General features: G+C 48.4%; 1 protein-coding gene across 3 annotated transcripts in view; it reads right to left on the reverse strand.

Annotated features, from left to right (window-relative positions):
* Positions 1-12486, reverse strand: part of PCNX3 (pecanex 3) — a 713235-nt gene extending 700749 nt beyond the window's left edge. For 2 of the 3 annotated variants that reach the window (XM_078660718.1, XM_078660717.1), the window contains exon 1: positions 12066-12458. In XM_078660718.1, coding sequence (XP_078516844.1) covers positions 12066-12218 — 153 coding nt within the window. In that variant the 5' untranslated portion in view covers positions 12219-12458. Of the gene's footprint in view, positions 1-12065 lie in introns of all 3 variants that reach the window. The other variant, XM_078660716.1, reaches the window with a different exon arrangement.
* Positions 12487-17867: the final 5381 nt, after the last annotated feature.

Below are 17867 nucleotides of genomic sequence, written 5' to 3' on the forward strand. Positions count from 1 at the left end.
TGGTGAGAGATACGCCCTATGATATATATGTTTGTATAAGCTTAAACCGTGAATTGCGTGGTATGTGTGTGGGACTGGCTAGGACGCGTTCCCATTCCTTATCAGTCCAGGGACGGCCTCTGTCCTCAGTCCAACGTGTGCGGAGTCTCTGTAGTGGTTTTAATATGTGGATAAGCAGGGCTTGTACTAGCCAGTGTATCACATGAGACCCCTCCCCCATTACAAACAAATACTGTAATAACTGATGTGTCGACGGCTCATTAGTCAAATCTCCCCATGCTAGCATCAATGTCCTTGTGATGGCTGCATGTAGAAGGAACTGGTCCCACTGGTAAACCATTATCGGCCGTTAGGGTCGCAAAAGGTAGTAGGGTACCGTCTGCATAGAGGTCTCCTAGCGGCTCCACTCCCGCTTCAGTCCAAGACGTCAGTGCTATGTCCGTTATAGAGTCTCTACCTCTGGGTGTCCCGATATGCGGCAGTATTCGGGCATAAGGGATTGTGTCTTTTGTGAGTTGAAGACTTCTCCTGTAGCACCTATGAGCTAACTCAATATGTATCTGTGTCGGGTGGGGGAGTTTCGCCAGTGGGTGAAACAATCCATAGATCTGATTCTGCGTCCATGTTGATGGCTCGGTCGCCGTGTCAGCCAGGTGCTTGCCGCTCAGCCACTTTGTGACCCATTGTAGCTGTGCAGCTAAGTAATATAGTTCCAGATGAGGAACAGCTAAGCCTCCACTCTCCGGTGTCGCATACAGTTTCTGCAGTGCTATCTGGGGCCGCCCCACATTCCAAATTAGGCCTCGGGTTAATCCCTCCAGCTCCCTAAAAAGTCGTACTGGGACATATACCGGAAGGTTTGCAAAATAATACAATAGCCTTGGCAGCATTATCATTTTGATCAAGGTGACACGACTCATCACATTGAGCGGGAGAGTCTTCCAGAATTGCATCTGTGCCCTTACAGAGCAGATGGTGCTTACAAAGTTACCCTCCAATATGTCCGCCGGGGACCTGTAGATATATATGCCCAGGTCCCTGAACGTGGTCGGATACCAAGCAAGCGCAGTCCCGTTAATAATTATATCCGTCACAGCCATGCCCTCATGGAAAGAGTAAGCGCCTGATTTAGCCCAATATACCCTAAGGCCTGACAATGGCTCAAAGCTACGAAACAAAGCGGATATCTCCGGCGGTACAGGGTGTAGGTCTCATACGTACAACACTGTGTGAAGTCCATGCCCCAGTCCGCGCCACCCTCGTGGAGGAGAGCCGCTAAAGGTTCCATAGCAATGGAAAAGAGCAATGGGGACAAAGGACACCCCTGCCTGGTTCCTCGTCTAACCCGGATTGTACCAGAGAGGAGCTTATCCGTGCGTGCCCACACAGTGGGGCGTTGATACAGTAGTTGCACCAGTTGTAAATATTCGTCTCCTAGCTCGTACTTACGCAGGACTGCCGCAAGATGGGGCCACTCCAGCGAATTGAAGGCCTTCTCTAGGTCTAGTACTAGACAGCCAGACCGAGGCCAGTTCTTTGTCGCATACTTCTGGATTCTAAATAGCCTACGAATATTGAGGGAGGGGCTCCTAGTTGGAACAAATCCGTTTTGATCATTATGTAGTCGGCACAAACGGGGCAATTCGTTTAGCTAGGGTAGAGGCAAGTATTTTATAGTCTGTATTCAACAGAGCCAGCGGGCGGTAGGAGCCTAGGAGTTCAGGGCTTCTGCCTGGCTTGAAGAGGGAGAGCAGCGTTGGCTCATTTTGCGTGGCTGTGAACGCTGAGTCATCTAGAGCTGCTGCTTATATCCCCAACAGTTCCGGTATCAATATGTCTGAGTAGGCCTTGTAAAATTCAGCCGGTAGTCCATCCGCACTCAGCGTTTTACCATTCGAGAGGTAGTAAATACTATCCCTTATTTCCTCTGACAGCAGAGGAGCACCTAGTTCCTCTTGTTGGTGTTCTGTCAGGTGCGGCAGCGTTAGGGTGGAAAGAAAGCCCTGTATGTCTGCATCCGTAGCCATCAAACAAAATCTGTACATCATGGAATAGTGTTCCACAAAAGCGTGATGTATATACCTCTGGGTATGTACCGTGACTCCCTGTGCATTTTGTATGGATGTCACGGGCGCAGTGGCTGCTTCTTGCCGTATCAACCACGACAACCTGCCAGGTTGGTCTCCCATATGGTGCACCGTGCAGAGTGTGCTGCATAATCCAAATTGCGGAGCCTGTCTAGCAATCTGGAGTGTTCTTCTCTAACGTGCTCCAGAGGCCCTGCGTTGCCCTCTAGTGCTTCTCCCTCCCTTCAGAGGGAGTCAGTTTCAAGGCGTGTGAGGTCTGCTTCCAACTGTCCCCGCATACCCACCTGCGCACAGAAGCAATCTCCCCTTATCACTACCTTAAACGCGTCCCATTCCACCTGAGGCGTTGTGGCCGTGTCAGTATTATCTTTAAAGTATTGGGTGATGGGGGCAGCTAGCAGGTTACGAAAGGGTGCGTCCAATAGCAAATTTGGTTGTAGCCGCCAGATTGGAATTGGCGGGCGGGGGTGTACCTACAACACCTCTAACATTGTGGGTTATGATCAGAATGCGTCCTGCCCAGATAATAAACTGCAGATATATGGGGGAGCAGCTCTTCCAAAAGCATGTAACAGTCTAACCGCACATGCAAGTCGTGAGCACCTGAGTAGTAGGAATATACCTGGTCATGGGCGTGACGGTGTCTCCAGGCGTCTCTCAAGTGCCAGTGGGTTGCCCAGTTAGTTAAGGCCTTCATGGCATGGCATGTGTTTGTACCCGGAAGGGGTGGAAAGGAACGGTCCAGTGATACCTCAAGTACGCTATTGTAGTCTCCCCCCAATAACATGGGAATAACGTGCCATGGTGCCAGGATGTGCGATATATTGTCAAAGAAGGCAGCCTGCTCTGTGTTAGGAGCGTATAGTGATGCAAGTACAACATGCCGGCCATCTAGTGTGCCCCTAACTACAACATACCTGCCCTCCGTGTCCACCAATGCCTGTGTAATTTTAAGCGGAACCCCCGGCCTCACCCATATTAGCGTGCCTCGCGCAAAAGCCGAATACCCAGTGGCATACAATTGGCCACGCCAGCGGCGGTGCAAGCGTTGAATTTCTGTTTTGGCCAGGTGAGTCTCTTGCAGTAGAGCTATTTGTATGTGATGCCGTTTAAGGTATGAATATATCCGATACCTGCATGACAGTGAATGCATGCCCCTCACATTCCATGTACCAATTTTAAATGAAGACATAGACCCTACAATGCGTCAAGCAACCATGTGTCTGTAGCGGCCCAACAGACATGTACGGTACACATGACCTAGCAGTGTACAGCTTACCTAGCATACTGACTCGTGGCATGCTAAATTTTATAAAATCGACATACAGTAAATGATATCTCACAATAAAACCAGAACAAGAACATAATCATAACCAATTCCAAAAGGGTGAAAATGCAACCAGCAATCGTCCAAACTCAATGGAGATAACAGTCAAAACAATCTGGGGGGTGCGCTGCATGCGGCGCTTTGTTAGCTTACAATCCGTGTATCTAGTGTCGCAGAGGCTCCCCATCATCAGGCAAAATACAATATAGATAAGGCAGTCTGTGCATATCGGCTCAGTAACACTTATCAATCGAGCTATGTGCATTTGCGTCCTCATGGCAACAGCAGAGCGTGTGGTTAAGGCCCGCCTCCCAGCCCTACAGCATGACATTACTCCCAACCTCATACGCACAATTGTAATCATAGTAACGACTACCACATATGGCTACACTGTTAGCGACTGCACGCCCCCACATATATACCACAATACCTCAAATCGTAGTCCATTCAAGGATGGGGTCTCACAATGTTCATACTATTATGTCCGCCGTCTGTGGGGTGACATCTGGCTGTTCAGTTGAATCCTGTGAGTTCAGCAGGCCATATATTTGTTCATCATCACTAGATAGGTCCCATTGACTGGAGTTAGATACATCCTCAGTCACCAAAGAACCGCTGATCTCTGCTACCGCCTGAAGAGCGTCTCTTGTCCGCTGAGGATTCATTCGGAGTGTGATCCTACATTTGATGAAGGCGGTGTCCGCATCCCTGTTGATCTACGCTCTCTCCGGCAGCGGCGAAAGAGGCCCCTTAGCTTCGGTAAAGTTGCCATCGCAGCAATGTCCAGAGGCCTCGCAGTGGTGAAGGTATCTAGCCAATCCTCTGCCTCTTCAGATGTGTTAAAGTGCGTTTTGTCGCTTGCAACCACCTGTAGGTGCGCCGGGAATAGCAGGGAATATTTCAGGTTGTTTTACTGTAGGCGTTTCTTCACTGCCATGAACGAGAACCTCTGACGCTGCACCTGGATAGTGTAGTCCAGAAAAAACATTATTTTATGATTGTCTATGTGAATATCTTTGAGTTTCCTGTAGAATGGAGTCTCGGTCTCAGTAATTGAAGAGTCGGAGGAGCAAGGGCCGCGGGTTCGATCCCGTGAGAGGAGGTCTCGCCGGGACCCTATGTGCACGCTCTATGACAAAGTGTGGTGAGAGGGACCACTCAGGCAGTAGATCTGAGCCAATTTTCCATGTGCAAGGTAGATTCCCTTCCTTCCCATCGTTCTGGCACACCCACTATGCTAACATTGTTACGTCGTGCTCGCCCTTCAGCATCTTCGGCTCTGTCTTCTAGGAACTCTACACGGTTCAATACATCTTGTGCATGCTTATCTGTCTGAGTCACCTGCGGTTTGATGTCAGCGAGCGTGGTTTACAAGATAGTAGTGTAGTCCGTTAGCTTCTGGTGATCTGCATGTAAATGAGTGAGGTCGATGGCCACCTTGTCAATTTTAGATTCCAGGGAAATGCGGGTCTGATTAATGGTTTCTTCCAGCCGCTCCATTGCAGCAAGCACCGCATCCAGCTTATTGGCAGTTTGGTCCGTGAGTCCCTGCTTCGCCATCTTGTCCGACTTTGGCTTGGACGGCGGCGGTAGGGTCTGCACTCCTCCCGTTCCGGTCCGCGCTCGGGTGTCAACCGACATTAGTCGCAGAGTCAGTACACCTATGCTGCTCCGCATCCAGCAAAATCCCAACACGATGCCTCCAGGGCGCAAGTCTCACTACAGGTCCCGTCTCGACGCCAACAGGTTGCGATCAGCAGCCGCTTCACAGCTCACAGTTCCAGCGGCAGGGCTCCACCGCCACGCATAGGTATCTCCTCTGCAGCACGGTCGTCATCTGCGCCACTCAACTACTCAGGTCATGCTAGGCAGTGGTGTACAATTTTACCTCAACAAGAGGTCATGTTTGTTCGGCTTCGGTGGTGTAATTATCTGCGGGCATCAGCTAGTCCTCCCTCTGGGCACCACCCAGGCAGCCTGTGCGGGGCGTCCCAGGTACGGCTCGTCAGAGTAGAGACATGCTTGTGCCAACTGTGCAGCGATTGCTAGTGTAGCAGCATGTGTCTCCTTGCTGCCCTAGGCTGCAGTGGGTTGGGCACTAAAACAACACCCAGGTGCCTGCACAGCGACAGATTTGGGGGAGCATCAGCTCCGTAGGCTGCAGGCTAGTTTTGGATTTCTCCCACGTATTGTCTCACAGCTCCTATAGAGGCATCAGCAGTCCATTACACCCTGTTCTGCCGCAGGAAGAGCTCAGCATGCCCTCGCCTCTGCCAGCGATGCCTCAATTAGTAACATAAGGGAGCCTGCCATTCCAGGAACTGGCCGATGGTACTCAGCTGGCAGACCTGCAGGGGTAGGGCCCTCCTCATAGGATCGCACCATGGGGGTAAGGGCAACGGTGGTGATCTGAGCAGTGTTGTCATATGTTGGCTTCCTCCCTTCACAGTAGCTGCCAGCAGCCAGGCCGGTGGAGTCTCATACCGCTGCAACGTGTCGGCAGTGCAGCAGGGGCCCCAGCCGCATCCCGCCTCCCATCAGCGGGTGAATGTGGGGGCGGCACGTTTCTCGTCTGCTGGCGGGGATTAACCTACTGCAATCGTGCCGCGTGAGCAGCAGCAGTGTAGGCGGTCCAGGTAGCGTCTTCCCTCGCCGCCCCTCTCCTTTCACCACGACGGTTGGCAGCCGAGTCCAGGGACATTTAGCACGGGGGCATGCAGGCAGTCTCATAGGGGCTCCAGTCGTGCCCCGCCTCCCACCAATGGGCAATCACGTGCAGCTCTCCTCCGTCGAGTGGGGCTCACCCACTGCAGTCGCGCCATGAGGGCAACGGCGATGCAGGCGATCCAGGTAGCGATGTCATTCACGGCCTACCCCCTGTGTCGCCGCAGCCAGCAGTCAGTCCAGGGCTTCACAGGCGGAAACGGGTGGGAGACACAGCTGGGGCCCCGACCACACCCCGCAGCACGTCGGTGAGTGTTTATTTAGGTATCGGCAGGAGTCGCAGCCATAGTCCGCCCCTGTCGGCTCAGTACAGCTGCGCAACCTTTTGCGGCCCTGTGGGTGGAGTCAAGCCCCGGACTCGCGGAGCTGGCCGCACTGGGATCATGCGGTGGGCAGTCTCCTCAGTCGGGAGCCACACAGCGAGGTCCAGGCGAAGCAAAACCAACAGCGGCGCTCTAGAATAGTGTCCTGGTGAAGCTGTGCTCAGCAAGAGACTCCGTGAGTGACTGCATTCGGAGAGAAGGGCCTGTTTAGGGGAGCCTCCGGCGGAGCTCTACCCAGACACGTCTGCCTCCATTGCAGTCGTAGCCACGCCCCCCTCTTCCTCACCATCTAAGCGGCCAAGTCAGCACCCATGGCTCCTGCTTCAGCATCACAGACAGACAGCTAGGACTACTCTGCATCTGGGCTACACAAGCAAAGAATCGTCAATTTTGCTTTCAAGGTTCTGCAACTATTTGCATCTAATCAGAGAGCATTCTGGGAGCATTAAATGTAGCCTCATAATGTTACATTTTACAAACGTGTGTACAGATTTTTGTACTGGAACCACTCTCAATGGAGCAAGCTGAGCTCACAGCATTTCCTTACAAGCACTCAACCTAGTAACAAAGGCTTTGCATTAATGAACCATAAATACAGCCTTGATACAAACCTTACCTGAACTGCAGACAATGCTCTTTCACAGATCCATAATGTTGTGTTGTGAACTGTAGTCAATAGGTTTGTGGTGCAAAGGGTTAGGCATACTTGTCCAAAGAAGAAAATAAACAAGAAAACTATGTCTTTGAACCTAAACAATGTGTCCTTGGCGTTAGGCAATAGGAATTCTACACCTCTGGTTATTTAAAATCCAATTTGATTGTAAAATATAAATTTTATATAACTATTAAGGAAACTATACTTTTAGAAAGTTACCTTTTCCCTGCCTTAAGTCACTGGAAGCTATTCTGCATGTTTCTCTCCCACTTCTTCCAGCCAGTAATTAGCATTTGAATAGCTGTGAACTTGATCCGAGGACAGGACAAAAAAGCCTTTGGGTATGGGGATTGTGCCCTTGTCAGAAAGGCCTGTTGACTGGGCCCAGGAAGATCATTAACTTAAAGGAGGCTTACCCTGTCACAAGTAGGTATAGCTAACAACCACGCTGGCACTTCTTTTGTCCCCCTCAGACAGACTGGCTCCAGTCAGTGTCAAATCCTATTGCAGTGTCAACACCTGCTTGACGAGAACCAGATGTCAAAACAATTCTTCTCTATTGACGGTCTGGTTGCTGATGAAACGGCTCAGTTTTACCAGATTGCGGTCTCTGGGTTTCCCTGTATAAGAGGACTGCCTCAATCTGGAGCCCAATTATAGTGTGAAAAAAAACAGTTGCCATTTTGAAAATGCCTAAAGTGGGTGGGTAGGGTTAGCCACAGAACGTTTACCTCATTGGTTAGGTTATGCCTATGGGTCATTCTAGATTGTATCAGGCATAAATGTGTCCTCTCCGGGCACCCACTTCAGAACACTCCTGGGTCTGAGGAAGTTTGGATGAGGGCTGAACCTGCTGTCTGCAATCAAAGAAGAGTCCTGGAAGACCAGATCTGCTCTCTCTTAAAACAAGCATTGGCAAAGCCAATAGGTCTTGCCTTTGTAACCTACTGGCTTGGTCAATGGTTTTTAGCCATGCTACACAGAATCCATGATACTGTGCAGCGTAACTAAAGTAACTGCAACTTTGTCTGGTAAGGCCTGCTTCCTCCCCCCTCTTTTTGTGAACGTTCTTCTTTGGGAGCCAATCTCTGGGCTGGGCACCTCTCATTGACCCGGTGACCTCTGAGAAATGCAGCGACAATGTGCCTGAGTGTCCGGGCAGACATGCAGTGGTCTGGTCTTGGAGGATAACCTGAATACAAACAGGGTATCCCCACTAAATGGAGCGGAAAAACAGCAGTATTTGACAACCTGAGGTTCTCAAGAAGAAAAAAAAAACTGATTAAGTCTTGTGTGGTCGTGCTTAAGTTCAGAAGAAGACCTAATATTTTAACAATTAAACCAAAAAGTCACTCCCTGAAACTCCCAAGTCTGGAAAAATGGCATGAGGTAAATCTGTCTAAGTTGTGCTTTTATTAAGGAAACTTTTAAAAACTGCCAAATAGTTTGCAGTTTTCAACGCTGTAAACACTAAAGCGTTATTGGGATTTTTGTTGGCACCCATTGTTTCTAAGGTAGTTATCACTTCACATTTCTAAAATATCTCCTAGGGGATCCAAAAGAATTGTTGTTGTAGGCAGTATGAAGACTGTGCAATAGCCGTCGAGCACGGTGTTTTTGAACGAGACGTGGAGGAATTTATTTGGTTATTGTTACCTAAGTGGCTTGGTATTTAGTGAAAGACGTATGGGTATGTCAAAGCAAGAAATAGTTAATACTAACGAAAACAGCAACACAAATACTAAAATAACTTTAGCAATAATACAATGCATAATAAACATGGCAATAATCGTAATAGTCATAATAACAATCAAATTGGCCTCAACACTTGATATTACATAGAATACGAATAATACATTTTAAACAAAACACTACCTTTGGAAAGAAGCGGTTTGTTTATATCATTCATCCTGTTTCATTCCATAAAGTGGTTCATTTAAAGCCAACGTAACCAACATTGCATTAAAACTGTAAGAAAAATAAAGCACTATGATGTCCGACGTCACCTTGTTCGTGCTTATGTAAAAGTATCTAAATAAAAACACAAAAACTATTTCAGTAAATTATGTTTGTTTGTAGTATGCCAGGTGTGCTCTGTCACAGCAACTCAGTGTGGTATTGAAGAGCAATCACTTGAGGTATCACCGTGACTGGCTGAGCTGCCCATCAGAGCCGCTACAGCCCCTGGCTCCTGACCAGGGTGGAGCCCCTGAGGGGACAGGAGATCTTCCCGGAAGTGCCTGAAACCACAGAACTGGGCAGAGGGATGTCAGGACAGCGCGGGAATCAAAAAAAGTGTCGACCTGGCAGCTGCCACGTATGGGAGAAAATGACTCCAACTAATACATACTCCGCATTTCCACGCGAAACAGCGCTAGTCCCTACCTAAACTGATTTTTTTTTTATTACTGTAAGAGAACATTATACATCTGCAGCTTATTTTACTTTGAGTGTTACACCTTCCCCTTATTTACTGCAGCCTGCTGTCACTTTCTTTCTCTTGCCCTTGAAAATGGTTTCACATTCTTGAATTGTCTTATGCTTTATCTAGGACTTTATACAACATTCTGATTCCAGAAACAGTTTGATTCTTCAAGCAGCTACGGTGACCTTTATATTTTTTGAAAACAGCTGCCTAAGAATCCAAATAACGTTAAGAGTTATTGCAGACGGGTGAGTTGCGGACGAGCTGAAAAGGTTGGTTTGCCTGGGTTCACGACACAGGACCAATTCAGCGAAACAAAGAATGCACCAAACAAACAAAATACAACAACGTGTAAGGGAACATACAAAAGGGCCCGTCGCCACAAAGAGAAAGACAAACACAAAGGTGGGCCAAATTGCAGAGTTTAACCAATAAGAATAAGAAGAAAGGAATGCAGTAAGGCACAAAAAGGAACAAATGGTAAGCGGTGGGTGTGGTCTAAGAACCCCGACCACATACAGCATGCCTCCCAGAGCAGCACATGCGCACTGCTAGGCTCGACCTAAAAATGCATTCATTATGGGGAACAATTGGAACATGTTTTCCCTTCCCAAGTAAACAAGCACTGAGAGAATCATTAGAAAAGGTTGGCTGTACGTTGGACCTGGCCGACTTGAGGGAGAAACTTTGTATTAGCTTTTCATCAAATTACCTTGGCAAGCACACAGTTTTTTCCTATTTGGCTCAAGTACCCGACTCTAAGCTACGCAATGAAATTTTAGAATTGAGACTGGGGAGGGACCCAATTTTTGCGAGTCCTAAATGGTGCAATGTTGTTCGGGATGAAAATTGTTTCTGATGTGCCCCCGGAATCGAAAATGTTTTTTATCTCGTGTTCTTATGGATTGTGTTCTTTATAAGTCCGCACACATTAAGTTTTTAAGACCCTTATTTTCAATATATCCAACACATTCAAGGTAGGATGCAATGGGGATATTATACGTAATGTGTTATATCGATGTTGCAGTAGGAATAGCATTTTAAATGCTTGCTTTTAAGCAGAGGCTAAAAGATGGTTTTGAATAAGTTGTGGCATATTTGGGAATATTTGTGACTTTTAACATGGTTTTATCATATAATGGTTTTATAGTTTTAGAATGTTCCATTAACAAGTGTCCCAATTAACGTATTTTGTAACCTTCAAACATCTTGTACCCAGGACAAAGAAATGGAATGTGATGGTCATAAGGATGACCTTTCGTTCAAGCTACAGGGATACAACAAGCTACAAGAGACCCTTTCCTGCAACTGCCAAGCTGATCAGTGACAACACTGGACATGGACTTGACTCTGCCAAATACCCAGTGAGACTCAACAACTGATATTCACACAAACACACCAGTAGTGAAAGGCTAATTTAGGAATGCAATAAAAGAGAGAGGATACTAATCCAACTAAGAACTTTCAATTCTGTTTCTAACATTTTTATATATTCTGGACTGTTATTTTCAGTTGGGAGCTGTGAAATAGGACGGGTAACTAAAAAATGTTTTATTTCCAGGCTATAAAGATTGCACGTGGCTAACACAGAGACCCAGCTAAAGCTTGAGAAAGAGCAAGGTACCCCAACAACCATACAAGCAACATCTGAGGCCGTCTGATTCATATCCAACGATGATTGTTGGAGACGTCCCCCTGTTTAAAATCCTACAACATCTCTGTACTAACAATCGCACATGGTACATCATCCCCTAAGTTAATCAACCGCACCAGACAATGAGGTATCAGCCTAAGGGATGCCCTGTGACTAAACTGCATTGTTTCAACTTCAACTGAACTGATTGAAAGTTCTACCACTGTAGATCACAAAATGAAGCCCAATACCTGAAAAGCTCAAAATAAACACCAGCAATACCAATAGTTATGGTTTATAACTTAAAGTGCTTTTTCGGCCATTGGTGAATTTAGGCACTCAGTAACTCTTTACATATGCACTCTGTCACTCATCCTTGCACTCTTTCATCCACACATCAAACTACTGATTCGTTTTTGCACTCACCCTCCCACAATAAAACAGACAAACCCAGCAAGCATATACAAGATAACACAAAAGAATAAAAGTGGAAAAGAGGGAAAAAAAGATGATACTTTTAAGGGTTGTTGGACAAGCTTACACCTAGAAGAGTATGGACATAGGATAACAGGTTATTCCAGTTATTAAAATATTGCCAATCTTAAAATAATCTTTAATTTCTGATGGGAATACAGAATATTCTATCATTTTGAATTATTATTTTAATAGTGTAAACTAGGCTAACAACTGGATAAAGCAAGAGCGACTAGTAAATGAAAGAAACACAAACAACACACAGGACAAGATAGTGTAGGCTGAAATGTGACAGCATAGAGTAAGTAGATCTAGGAGTTGGTATCTGTTGATATTTTTTTTAAACTATTTACTTGGGTCACATGACAGCAAACATAACTAAGAAGGTACAGCCGGCGAGGCCCAAAAGATACTCACCATGTAAAGCAAGAAGGGAAACGTCAACAAGAATATCCATGTATAGAGGTGGAAGCAGTTTGAGAAGGTGCTCTGGTGAGGGTCGAAGAACCATCCGCCTGTCAGGGAGGCCCACACCCCCTGGCGCAGGATCTGCAGGACCTGAGAGCCCATAACTCTCCGTCCACCAACCCAATCCACGTTGGAAGCAGATCTCAATCCCCGGGGATCCGCCACTAAGGCCAGTCATTCCTCACGCTTTAGAAAGGGCCCAACTAGGGAGACCACCCGTCCACCACTTGCAAGGACCCTCCGTAAATTCCCCCAAACGTCCGTTTCCCATTATTGATCTTTTTACGGACGACATTTGCCCGTAATTTCACTACTTCCGGGTCGCATGACAACCAATCCTACAGCTGAACATACTTTGCACACATTCCCTAAGTCGTCAGGGAGTGGAAGAGATCGTAATGTGCAATGTGCCCTAGGATTGGAGCGTTGATTGTGCCGCAACCAGTCCTAGAGCGCTGCACTACAATCCGAAGAGTTCATTGGCTGTGATATGTGCACGTGCCTCTGCGGTGTATAAACACTGTCCAAAGCTGACAAACGCCGGTCAGCTGGCACTTCGCGGTTTGGAGCGTTAAGGACTTTCTTGGAGGGTGACCGGAGGTGCATCAGTTGCGGGTCTGTCAGGAAACGTTGATCCGGTCGGTGACAGCCGGGGTGGCACTTGGTTACTGCCGCCCACGATTCTGGAGAGATGGGGTGGTGCTAGGCACGGTCCACTTTTCTGTGGCTAACGCCCTAAGGGAAGTGTTTTGAAACACTGCCTGTGGCTCGAAGGTGCATGGTTGTCAGGGGCGTAGGTTCACTAGGGGGGTGTTACACCCCCTAATAAATATATCTTTAGGTAAATAATTTGCTAGAGAGGCTTTCAGTCGGGTATTGTGAGGTGTATGTCGGATTTCAATAGGAATTTTTTCATACACAAAGACAAAAATCCCAAGCACACTCCCTCCTCTCTATATTTTGAAAGTGTTGGTTATTTTTGGTTATTTTACCAAATATTGTGTTATTTTCTCTGATGTATTGCCCCTATCAATCCGCGTACCTTTTCATTTCCACTACCCCTTAAGGCCATCCTATGCGCCCTGTTTGCTGTATAATGTATTTTAACAGTATGTCAGCATGCTTGTTGGGAAATCTTCAGCTCACCCCACCTATCTTACTGACCGTGCTACATCCCTGATGGTTGTGGTGTTTTTATTTATTGATGCATTTTTGTTTAGCGCGAACATTACCCAAATGTGCCAGAGCGCTTTACGTTAAACATATGTTACATGGCTAGTTACACATGGTTCAAGAATCACCAAATATAGTTAAATAAGCTCTGGAATTACAAAACAATAAGTCGTTGCAGAAAAAGGAAACCAGTTGTATAAAGGTTTATACAGCAGTAAACCGGTTGTAAGAGCATGATAAAGTGGAGGTAGCGTTCTGTGCTAAGAGAGGAGTGAACATGTTCTCAAAGGGGAGGGTTAGCTGTAATTCTATGTCAGGACAGGAGGCTCTGATTATGCTAGTCATTTCTTTATTTAGAAATGCCCAGCAGCCATGTAAAAAACCACATTACCCAGAAACACTTGGGTGATAACCATAGAGTCTGCACTATAAATAGGTATGTAGACAATCCCACTTCCTCTTTCTTTGCTGCTCCGCAGCCAGTTAAGTGCTCTCTTTCCTTACTATTGATGTTATTGCGCTTGTATCTGTACTTGCATTGCTGCATTATTTGTGCCTAATGTTGCGCTCTGCTTGCGTTTTCTGCCGCGTTCTGCTTGGTTAGCTCCGCTTGCCGTTTTTCAGCGTAGCGCGGTTGGGTGCGAGGTCTCTCCACCCAGGGGCCGGGCGCTTTGTGCCTGTACTCCTTATATTTGGTGGAGTGGAGTTTTGGGGTCCGGACAGCCTCGTGCTGCTCGCGCGAGCTGTCCTGTTTCCTGGTAGGCGGCCGGTAGACGCGCATGCGCGTTCTGGTATTTCCGGCGCTCCGTGTATCTCCCTTCACCGGAGCTTCCCTGAAGGACGTCCTTCGCGGCGTTAACGCCCACGGCCTCCAGACTTGCCCCTTTGACGCCGGAGTCTAGCAAAAGGCTCTGACTGTAATAATTTGCATAGGCTTTGCCTAGAGTGACGTTTTTTGTGTGGCAGTGAGCCCTCCCTCCACTCTTTATTGTTCTACATCAGTGGTTTTTTCTACTGTTTGGCTTACTGTGAGGGTTTTTTCACTCCCCTGTGCATTTTTGCCTTTGGCATTACTTATTGTTTACCTTCCTCTATTTGTGGGCATAATACTCGTGCATTATGAGTGACTATTATTATGAGGAAGGTGGGGAGTTTGATGAGGAGGCACCTGACTCCCTGGAGCATGACCTTGTGGAGGCATTGGACAGGGGTGTCCAACACTCCATGAACAAAGCCCTTGTACGCGCTATTACGCCTCTGAAGCGGCACTTGACCATGTATGCCCAACAGCAGGGTTGGGTCCCTGCGGCCAAAAAGTCCTCTTCATCTTCTCCTAGTAACCCGCATGCTTCGGACTTCAAGAAGTTGGCGCAGTCTTTGTCTGCCAAGCCTCCTACTATTGTGGAGGATGACGAGAGTGATGAACAGCAATCCTCTTCGTCTTCTGATGCCGCTCCTCCCCCTCCAAAGAAGAAGAAATGTAAGTAGCATTTCGTAGACGCACCTTCTCATCCTCCGGTTCTCACTTTCGAGCCTGCGGACATTGTCCACCCCCAATCCTCTGCATGGCTACCATCCCCAGCTGTGACGGAATACGTTCAGCAACACATCAGTCAGCCTTTCGAGAAGGAGGTACGTGCCCGCCTCCGTTCTGAATGTCCCCGACCTAGCAGATCACCTGGCTGAGACTCCTGAGGTGGACCCCACCATGCTCACTTATTTACGCAAATTTGCTAAAGATCCGAAGAAGGGTCTCGACAGGTCGTGGCGTGCCTGCCAAGACAAGGTGTTAGATCTCTTGGGCCCGCTCACCAAAATGTTGGATCTTGGCTTTCTGGCAAAGAGTACCTCCAGGATGGTTGACCCTGACGAACTCATCGAATGGGCTCAGCGCGCCATTTGCCAGTTGGGCAATGCCAACTGTGCGCTCTCTAGCGAGCGGCGCCATTCCATTCTGCTCAAACTAGACCCTAAGCTGCAAGAACTGGCGACATCGGAGTCGGGCCCTGCTGCCCAGGGTCTGCTTTTCGGGCAACCTTTCTTAAAAGAATTGACTAATTTCGTCAATACCTTCAGTGGCCTAGATAAAGCCCAAGCATCTCTTCGCCGGACCCTTCGTCCGGTTTTCAACAGGGCCGGAAGAAGTAGGGGACGTTCCTCCGGCTGTGGTCAGCAGCAACCCCCCCCAAAGGGGGTTCCAGTCCCAGCGAGGTGGCCAACAGGATTCGGGCTACACACAACGTTCCAATTTCTATCCCTCAAGGAAAGGCCGTGGCCAATATAAAAAAGGACGTTCCGGTGGCTCCTCCGGCGGATATCACGATTCCGCCACTTCAGGTGAGAATTCTTCCTGCATGCAGTGTTGTTCTGGGGGGCAGGATTCTCCTTTTTCTAGACAATTGGCGATCAATCTCCAGCGATGCATGGGTGCTGGAGACGGTTCAGGGCTTCAAACTAGAGTTCTATCAGCCAGTCCGTCAGTCCCATCCTCCATTTCCTCTCTATTTCTCAAGACTAAGTCAAGAGTTCATCACAGAGGAACTCAGGTCTCTGGAATTGAAAGGGGCAATTGTGCCGACAACGCGTCACCCTCAGGGTTTTGCCAGCTCAGTCTTCCTGGTGGACAAGAAGGGAGGGGGATCGCGGTTAGTTCTCAATCTGAAGGAGTTCAATGTGGGAGTGGTATACCGTCACTTCAAGATGGAGGGCATCCATCTGTTGAGGGATCTCTTGCGAGAACGGGATTGGATGGTTCGACTGGACCTCAAAGATGCTTACCTCTCGGTTCCAATTTTCCCGCCCCATTGCCGCTTTCTGCAATTTCAGTGGCTGGGGACTTGGTATCAGTATCGGGTTCTTCCCTTCGGCCTTTCGTCAGCACCTTGGTGCTTCACGAAACTGTTACGTCCGGTAGTGGAATCCCTCCGCAGTCGCGGGGTCCGTTTGATCATCTATTTGGACGACATCCTCCTACTGGCGGATTGCCCTGTCAAACTGATGATGCATCTGGAGTGGACTGTCGACCTTCTTCAGTCCCTCGGGTTTTTGGTGAATGTTCTCAAATCTGTACTACTTCCTACGCAAGTGATAGATTTCTTGGGGTTCCAGATCAATTCCCTCACTTGTCAGCTTCTGTTGCCTCGTCAGAAGATTCGGTACATCAAACGGGAATTGAGTTCCGTTATCTCGAGTCCGACAGTGTCATTGAGATCGTTGGCTCGAGTTGTCGGTCTTTTGGCGTCTTCGCTGCAGGCGATATTTCCTGCTCCACTGCACTACCGTGCTTTGCAGCGTCTGAAGATTCAGCATCTTCAGCGGGGTCTTCGTTATTCAGATCACATTCCTCTTTCGGAGGAGGCGAAGTCGGAAATGAAGTGGTGGTTGACTCACATGGAGGCCTGGAACGGCAGGGCTCTTTTCGGATCCTCTCCGGAGATTGTGATTGAGTCGGATGCCAGCCGTTGGGGCTAGGGGGCCCGCTGCGGCCCAGTCTCGACAGGGGGTCGGTGGTCCCCGCAGGAACTCTCACTCCACATCAATTGTTTGGAGCTACTGGCGGGATCGTTCGCGATCAAGTGTCTGTCTCCTCTTCAGTCCCGCTGCTGCATACTTCTCCGGATGGACAATGTATCAGCAGTCCGCTACATCAACCAGCTGGGAGGGACTCGGTCGAGGTTGTTGGCGGAGATTGCCAAAGAATTTTGGCACTATTGTCTCCACAACAAGATCACAGTTATTGCGGAATACCTTCCGGGTTGTCGCAATCTTGTGGCGGATTGGAACTCCAGGTATCTGAAGGACTTCAGCGATTGGAGACTCCATCCACGTGTCTTCCGCCAGCTCCTCCGGGCTTGGGGCCCCTGTCAGATCGACCTCTTTGCGTCCCGTCTCAACACCCTCCTTCCCCGGTTCTTCAGTTGGAGACCGGATCCAGAGGCTCTGGCGACGGATGCTTTCCTTCAACCGTGGCCGTCCTCCCTCTGCTATGCGTTTCCCCCATTCATGATGATTCCCAGGGTTCTGGCCTATGCGACACGCTTTCAGGCGGAGTTAATTCTGATTGCTCCTCTGTGGCGGGCTCAACCGTGGTTCCCTGTTCTTCTGGAAATGGCATGCGCATTGCCATTTCTTCTTCCTCGGAAGCGGAATCTCCTGTTAGATCCGCTTCAGAATCCGCATCCCCTGGTTCTGTCAGGCTCTCTCCTTCTCCTGGCGTGGCGGATTTCGGGGAATGTTGGGCGGTGTCAGGCCTTTCTGCGGACGCTACCAGATTCCTCAGCAACGCATGGGCACCAGGTACTCACAAACGTTACAGAGGTTCATGGAAACGTTGGAGTGATTGGTGTGCTCAACGGCAAGTTGATCCGACATCAGCTGATGTCTCTTTGATTGTCAATTTTTTGGCTTCTCTGTCTTCTGCTTCTGGTTTGGCGTACCGTACAGTCAACAACTTCCGTTCCGCAATTTCGGCGGGCCATCTTCCTGTAGATGGGAAACCTGTGGGGGAACATCCTCTTGTGGCTAAAGTCCTTAAAGGTATTCGAATGGCTACTCCTCCACGTCCCAAATATGTTTCTT

Source organism: Lissotriton helveticus, chromosome 9 (assembly GCF_964261635.1).
Source record: "Lissotriton helveticus chromosome 9, aLisHel1.1, whole genome shotgun sequence".
Classification (NCBI taxonomy): domain Eukaryota; kingdom Metazoa; phylum Chordata; class Amphibia; order Caudata; family Salamandridae; genus Lissotriton; species Lissotriton helveticus.